General features: G+C 38.5%; 1 protein-coding gene across 1 annotated transcript; it reads left to right on the top strand.

Annotated features, from left to right (window-relative positions):
* Positions 1–633: 633 nt before the first annotated feature.
* Positions 634–7198, top strand: lipca (lipase, hepatic a; the record flags this gene model as incomplete). Its single annotated transcript, XM_079217036.1, has 9 exons — positions 634–715; positions 2342–2526; positions 2851–3030; positions 3280–3397; positions 3524–3757; positions 4868–5110; positions 5284–5398; positions 5832–6050; positions 7084–7198. 9 exons carry the CDS (start codon positions 634–636, stop codon positions 7196–7198), a joined length of 1491 nt encoding a protein of 496 aa, XP_079073162.1.
* Between the last annotated feature and the right edge of the window lie 1297 nt (positions 7199–8495).

The raw sequence follows: 8495 nt of genomic DNA, 5'->3' as shown, positions 1-8495 counted from the left end.
TAGTGATAGTACAGGCATTTTACTCTCTTGTCTTAAAACCCCACAGACATTACAAAGATAAATGAGAATTGGCTTGATTTGATCAATAATCTCCTGAAACAGCATGCTGAAATCTCATCTAGATAATAATTAATTTTGTTGGATCATTAAACATAAACACAAAGATAACTTCTGAACACAATCTCTTGCTATTCTGAGTACACTGGGGACATGAAGTGCTACATGAAGTGCTAACACATGAACATTTCCACATATAGTCACAAATGTGTTGTCTGTACACTAAACTTCGGCTTGGAATTGGTAGTTCTGTAAAAGATAAACAAGGAAGGACATTTCTCGCACTTAAAGGTGGGACATGAGGAGGATCTGAATAAATGGTCTGAGGTCATTTCTACTCTCAGTCACAGTTAGTGAGTCAGTGAGTCAGTCAGTGCATATCGTACCATCCCCCCCTTTCATCCCTTCGCTCTTTCACAATGTGTTCGATCACACGGTCCAGCCCTCAGCCAATCAGGATAGGACCAAATGTCCCCTTATCCATAACCATTTCTGCTGATGTGGCCTCTCTTTCTGTACAGTAGAGCACGATGTGTTTCCAACTCTGAGGAATTACCAAAGTGTCTGTGCCACACCATGTCTGTGGTCAAAATCCTGTGCTGTTTGCTGTTAGCGTATCATCTCAATGAAGGGAAGAAAATCAGAAGAAACAAAGCAGGTGAGTAAAACGTGTTTAAATGATCCCAACATTTTTTGATAAAAGGCATTTGTTGCATTGGCTCACGTGCCTTTATGTATGGATCCCCTAAGTATAATTATACCACTCCCATTCAGCCATTATATTGTCAGTTCATATATTTTAAGCAACAAATCACGAAATCAATATCAATATAAAGCCACCAAACTGCAGTTGAAAAATGTATTTTTCCTCACAAATTTCCCCAGAAGTTTATTTAAATTTACAATAAACAGTGACCATAAATTTACCATGAACATAATGCATATTCTTTTTCTGAAACCATTTGATGCTGAGTAATGTGTTCACAATAAGAAATCAATATTTCACAACCTAACAAATACCTAAAACACAAATATCCAAGGTGTATTGTATTCTTTTTCTAAGATTATTGATTAAAAAATATATTAGATATCAAACATTTTATCAAATGTTCTGTCTAAAATTTACTGAACAACATAAAGCTATGTGTCAAGCTGTTATCTCATGATTTATTCATATCTTGTTTTGTTAATAATTATTATTGAAGGTCAGCCAAAAAAAAGTATTTTAAACAACTCAAAAGGAAAAGGAAAGGAGATTTTACGACACGTGTTGTTGTTTTGTATTTTATATGTTTTGAATATTGACAAGATAATGTTTGGAGTAGAGTGGTGAATGAATTGTTGTACCACAGTTGGTTGTTGCTGAAATTATACAAGAGATACAATAACCAAATAGTTGGAAAATATTTCTGGGCATTTACTGTTTTATTCAAAGTCTCTTAAATATGGGCTATTTGTATTATATATGCTTCAACTGTGTTTGATGTTGAGTTTGCTAATAATAATTGCGGAAAAAAACATTTCACACAACCCCAATTTGTCCCTCAATCGTTTGATTTGGTGAATTATCACATAAAATAGTAGAGATTAAAAATCTGTCTGGGCCACATGGAAAGTATCAGTCAGAGCACAGTGCATGCAAACATTGCTGCAGTTATTTTGTTTTTACTAATTACAGTCTGAGATTTGTAAAGTACACTCTGGTGCTCTCTTACTAATGATGATGACTAATTTGAATTGGATGAACAGTCATAACAGTGAAGAGACACACCAAGGAAAATGTGGGCTTAATGAGCAGAGGGGCGGATGATGGATGGATAACTACTTTTCATTACTTTGTGGAAATGTTTTTTGATCGTATCAGCAACCAGAGCTCATCAGAGGGCAACTGTATCATCGGGCGTTTAGGACGCCTGAGTTTCTGGCATTATAAACATTAAAATGTGAGAATAATAAATATAGCTTGACATGAATCAATGATAAACCATAAAGGAAATGTAATGATATATTTATTTGGAAAGGGATCTTTAAAGTGTGTGAGTGCTTTTAAAAGGACGTTAGTCAGCCTGCAATCCAAATGGGCCTCAACAGGAAGTGTCTTCCTGTTTACTTATTATTGTATCAATGCATTCATTAAAACATTTCTTCTGCTCCCAAGGGTGCATTTCCATGCGTTATTTGTAATTATTCATCACAAAGTAAACACATCCAGTACCTCAGCATGTTCTGATAGGCAGAGTTACCAAGAACAAACAGACGACTCTTGTGCTGTTTGATTTCCAAGGTGCAGTGGACGGAGAGCAGAGGGTAGTCCTGAGGCTGAAAGAGCCGCACGTCAGCAGTTCAGTCTTCAGGATGTTTTTAGAAGGTGAGGACAACTGCACACTGGATCCTCTGCAGCTGCACACGCTCACCTCCTGTGGCTTCAACAGCAGTAATCCCATCATCATCATCACTCACGGGTGGTCGGTAAGGTCAACTTTTCTTCCACTTCACTGACTTGAACCACTGCATACAAAACATGGAACTCAGGCCTGTATGGAGGACTTGTCGCTGGCGGTGTTTCAGATGTAAATCTTACAAACAAATCCCTGGGATGTGCTGAAATAACAACACATTTAGGTAACATACAGAAACTCTCTAAAATGCCGAAAGGGACTCATTTAAAACTGAGGTGAATTAAGTTACACATCAATATTGTAACTTTCTTTAACATTCCTGATGCAGTTGGTTGAAGTGGATAACGTTTAACCAATTTAATTAAGAGTTATACTGTGTCTTGTTTTTCCAAAGTTGGATGGTGTGATGGAGAGCTGGGTGCTCAGGTTAGCCACAACCCTGAAGACAAATCTAATAGACATCAACGTGGTGATTACAGACTGGTTGTCCCTGGCTCACACGCACTACCCCACAGCTGCACAGAGCACTCGCACTGTTGGAAAAGACATAGCTCACCTGCTGCAGTCACTCCAGGTCAGGGGAAACTTCTCTGCTGAAGCCACTTTATTAAAGTAAAAAAGAGTAAATACCATTTTTGAGGTTTCCACTTAGAATGCCACCTTTTCACTATTTAACATAAGTAAGTGAAGTCTGATAAATTGATAAAATTTTTACTGAAGCTTTTTTCTTTTTTTTTTACTGAAGCTTCAAGCACCATGCAGGTAGAAGATTTAAGTTGTCAGATCTCTTCATAAATCATGTATCTGTCATAAACCCCACTAGGTACACTACCAGTACCCAGTTAAAAAGGTTCATTTGATTGGCTACAGCCTTGGGGCTCACATCTCTGGATTTGCTGGAAGCTATCTGGAAGGTTCGGAGAAGATTGGAAGAATTACAGGCGAGTTTTTTTTTTCACGGTTAGGGTAATAATTGGGCGTTTTCTAAATCCACTACCCAAAACAAATATAATGTATATTATAGTCTGTAACTAAACAGCTCTTGATTGCATATTGTATCTGCTCAGGTCTCGATCCAGCAGGGCCACTTTTTGAAGGCATGTCTCCGACAGACAGACTGTCTCCTGACGATGCAGATTTTGTGGATGCTATCCACACCTTCACCCAGAAACGTTTGGGCCTCAGTGTGGGCATCAAGCAAGCTGTGGCACATTATGACTTTTACCCCAACGGAGGAGAATTCCAACCTGGATGTGATCTGCATAACATTTACGACCACATATCCCAGTATGGGCTCCACGGTACGATAAGAAAACACTTCAACACTTTAGAAATTATATAAGACGGTCCACTGGGGACCACAAAATCTAAAGCTCTGCAAGTGGCCCCTAGAGGCTGTAATGTTTAATACACCCTGAAATACCAAAGTGTTCGACAGAAAGTGTTCGTTTTATTGCAGGAGTGAGGCTAAAAATGGAAATGGCATGTGAGGCTGGAGAAAGTACTTGAAATACTTGTAGAATTAGGTGCCTTGAGAAAGGAATTTCTGTGATTTCAGCATGCCGCCTTAAAAAGAACATTGTGATAAGACCCAAACTAAATGTTTTAACATTTTTACATCTTCTCCGAAAAAAATCTAGATTGAATACCATTACTGGTACTTCTCAGGGACACTTTTTTGTCTGGATGATTGATTTTAATATTTACGGGCTTCTTTAGGCCTGAATAGACTTGCCATGCAGGTTTCTGTTACTCCGGTGTGCCGTTTACAACCCTGCATTTGTGAAAGAAAATGCAAAACTCCAATTGAAGCAGTGTGTTCTGCTTAACCGCTTAATGGTTTGCCTCTTCCTCTGCTCTATCATGACATGTTTTTTCTTAATTGATTTTTCCACCTCAAAACACTGGTTGAGAAGGAATATATTGGCACCAATTCATCTTTTGCTTGTTGACAGTTTCTCGATCTGAGCTCCGGCAGATGAGTTTAATTCCCTCCAGTTAAACACAAGTGGCTGTGGGATTTATGGTGCTTCTCAATCAAAAACACATCCATATAATATGACCGTGAGAGCCACATTAAAGCATCTGTCATCCTTCCAAGTTAATTAGCAACATGTGCCGTCCTCTGCTCAGTCCATTCCTCTGAGCTGAGCTGCCTCCAGGCTACAAGAGTCTACTCAGAGAAAAGGCTGCAGAGCAGATCAGTATCACACATAATGAGACGCTTTTAGGAGATGTGACAGAAGGACGGTCTGAGAGTTGTCAGACTTTGGTGATAATGAAGTCAATCCACTAATAATGGTCAGACACTATGATTAAGGTACTCCACAGCCTCTCAATCTAAAGGAGAATATATTTGGGTGAAAATTCAGATCAAAGGAAAATCAATGTCTCTCTATTTCCTCCCATAGGTTTCGAGCAGACAGTGAAATGTGCTCATGAGCGGTCCGTCCATCTATTCATGGACTCTCTGCTGAATAAAGACAAACAGAGCATGGCTTACAGGTGCAGTGGCAAAAGTGCATTTGACAAAGGCGTCTGTCTGGGCTGTCGGAAGCATCGCTGCAACACACTGGGCTATAATATCCAAAAGGTCCGTGGTGGCAGCAGCAAGAGGCTCTACCTGAACACGCGCTCGCAGATGCCTTACAAACGTATGTGGTTGTACATTTATGTATCTCTAGTCATTATATTTATGAACTGCACACTAACTTCTTCTTCTTCTTCTTCTTCTTCTCCTCCTCCTCCTCCTCTTCCTCTTCCTCTTCCTCCTCCTCCTCCTCCTCCTTCTCCTCCTCCTTCTCCTTCTTCTCCTCCCTCCCTACAGTCTATCATTACCAGTTTAGGATCCAGTTTGTCAACCAGATGGAGGGGATCGAGCCCACTCTTACCATTTCTCTCACTGGAACAAAGACGGAGAGTGTAGACGTCCCCATCATTGTGTGAGTACTGTACCACCTCCCATCAGGCTTACAGTACATCACATACGCTTGGTGTACTCTGTCTTTGACACATGCAATATGCAGCTGTGCTCTCAACCTTATAAAGAAAGAGGGCAAGTTAAGGGGAGCGGCTGACACACATGGAAACAACTGGAGCTGCTGCATGAAAGTGAACTATAAATGGGGTTGATGAGAGTGAATAATTTACTCAAGACACTATTCTCTAACTGTGTTATTCTTCATGTTCTGTGTATCAAAGAACCTTAGACGAACCAGTGTATGAAGAGGAAATATCCTGTGCTGGCCTGCTTTAATTGGTGCCTGTCACTTTGTTTTGTACTTAATAAATGTTGTCTGTTGCAAGATGTTCCCTGATGTAGAACTCTTACTTTGTCCACCTTGTTTTTGTGTTTTCCTTTTTAAACTCTAACAGCACTGAAAAGATGTCAGGAAATAAGACCCACACCTTCCTGATCACCTTGGACAAAGACTTAGGGGATCTGATGTTGCTTAAATTGCACTGGGAAGGATCGGCTCTGTGGAAGAATATGTGGCACTGGGTGCAGAACATCGTTCCCTGGGGCGGCCGGGAGAGGAAGCCACTGCTGACTGTGGGCAAGATCAGCGTCAAAGCAGGCGAGACACAGGAGAGGTACAGCTCGATCTTACAAGGCAGCCGCGGGTTTAAAGTAGCAATGCTAATATACAAAAAAATAGTCAAGTTAAAGTACATTACGGCAAGTTTGGAAGTATTATCAACATAAAAGTACCACTGAATGGCCCCTTTGAGATTTTCACAGTATTGTATTACATAAAGATGTAAGCAGGATTTTAACTCCGCTGGCAAAAGTGGAGCTAATTTAAACAAATTGATAAACTGTTGGTTGTTAAATATATCACCTTCTTAGTTGAAAATGCACACACAGCAAAGGTCAGACCAGTGGGAGCTTAAGACACAATTCCATCAAAAATTCAACACAGCTCTCTGTTGTGTATTTGCCCCTTCAGGAAGGTATCTGAAGTTGTTTCTAGTTTCTTTTTATACAATCTGTCAATTAGTCATGCGAGTTATAAATACTACAAACACAATAAGCAATATAAGCAATATTACAACCAGCCTTTCAAACATGCTTTCTACGTTAGTAAGTATTTAAAGAGGAGGCTGTTTAAGATCATTGTGTATCATATTTTAGAAGCTGAGGATAGTTTTTGTACAGAAGATTGTACTCTGCAAAACAAAACATCTAGCTGTCATATTAATGTAGTGAAGGAAAAAAGACTATACTACTATTTTGAAAAAAGTACAACTGTACTGCATAACAAGTAGTAGATGAGTAAATACACTGTACTCATGAGTATTAGATGATTATTACTACTTGAGTATTAATATCAAATGTATATATTTAAGGTAGTGGTCAAAAAGCATGTACTATTTGAGTCATTAATCATACTAATTACATACAATACACCTAAACCCATTCGATAAATAATATTGTTTACTTTTTTGCAGATACTATCACATGTTGCAGGGTCCCATTGACAGCAGAAAAAACATTAACATTTACTCTTTCACAGACTTTTAATGCCACCTAGTGGATTGTTTCACACACTCTCTGCTACAGTTCACTGTTCACACACTTTCTGTTTAACAGCACCATGTCAACTACATTGTTTCTGTTTTGCAGGACATTTTTCTGTGCCATGACAAATGATGGACAACGAGTTGAAGTATCGCAAGATAACGTGTTTGTGCGCTGTAAAGATGATGCTCCAAAACAGCACAGAAGAAAGCACAACTAGGCTCAGAGCCTCGAGTGGGTTTCTTAATCTGTTAAACAGACTGAAGATCTCTAATGGATGGAATGGCAGTTCACAATTGCATGAAAGTCCTTCAAATTCTCAAAGTGAGGCTGTGCAGATTTATGGAGTAATTTACAAATGATTGTCTGAAAGATGCATGTTAAATCATTAATAAGCTAAGCATTGCACACTGTACTTTTAGGAACAAGCCCATATTTACATGTTTGCCTTCAAACAAATGTCTTTCAAGGGTATGAAGAGTTGAAGGTTTGCCAATTCAAATATTAACCAGACAGTGAACACAGTTGGACATTCAATGACTTTTTGCTGACGTTAATTCCCAAAAATATATATGTATTTTTTTTCTATGTGTGTATGTAAAATGATCAACCTCATTATTTAAAAAACAACATTAGTCAATCAATACCATCATATAAATACATACGTCAAATCTGAGCAATATACCCATTATTTCTATTCTGTGGTTTGTTTTTACATCTGTAAACTCAGAAGCAGGTTTAAACAGCACTGAAGTAAACACAAGCTCATGTCAGACCCTCCTGTGATGTCATCGCTGCCCTGAGTGTCTAACTCGTATGGTGTAATGAGACATGACTTAAACACAGTACCTGTTAGACAATCATAGGACTACCTTTGGCTATTAAGCAAAACAGAGAAAACAAACGTTTGATCAACTCTGGTTTATTAATGCATTTCAAGTCATTCAAAAGAAATTATATTTTTGCACAATAACTTTGCAAATTAAGTAACATTTTCAAAGTAAGCAGAATGGGAAACAGACCAACAAATGTAAAGAAAAATTAAAAGACCAGCAAAGACACTGTATAAGACACAGGAGACATTAAAATCAGACAGTAGTACAGAATCTTTATCATTTGGGATTATTCGTTTACACCACTTACACTTCAGTGCACATTTTCTCAACATCACAGCGACACATGTGAAACAGAAAAAATCCCAGAGTATTATACCCTAACACCCAGTATTGTCCATATCTTACCATCTTGACCATGTCAATAAAATGGATAAGGATGATTATAAAAAGAAGCTCATTCTCACTCACACACACATGCATGAACGCACAACAAAGTTTTAAAATTTGCCAAAGACAAAAAAAAAAATAGTTTAAGCTCCGACCCAAGAAAAAGCACTACCAGTAGCACCATAAAGACAAACAAAATCAGAAAAAGAAGCAACAGAGGATTGTATTTTTGTCTGTTCAAATGACAGCACATAGACATAGATAACTAGTTTGCAATGAACGCACAACAGAATA

The sequence above is a fragment of the Taurulus bubalis genome (assembly GCF_910589615.1).
Source record: "Taurulus bubalis genome assembly, chromosome: 4".
Classification (NCBI taxonomy): domain Eukaryota; kingdom Metazoa; phylum Chordata; class Actinopteri; order Perciformes; family Cottidae; genus Taurulus; species Taurulus bubalis.
The sequence above is the reverse complement of the archived record's forward strand: the minus strand, read 5'-3'. Positions and strand labels throughout refer to the sequence as shown.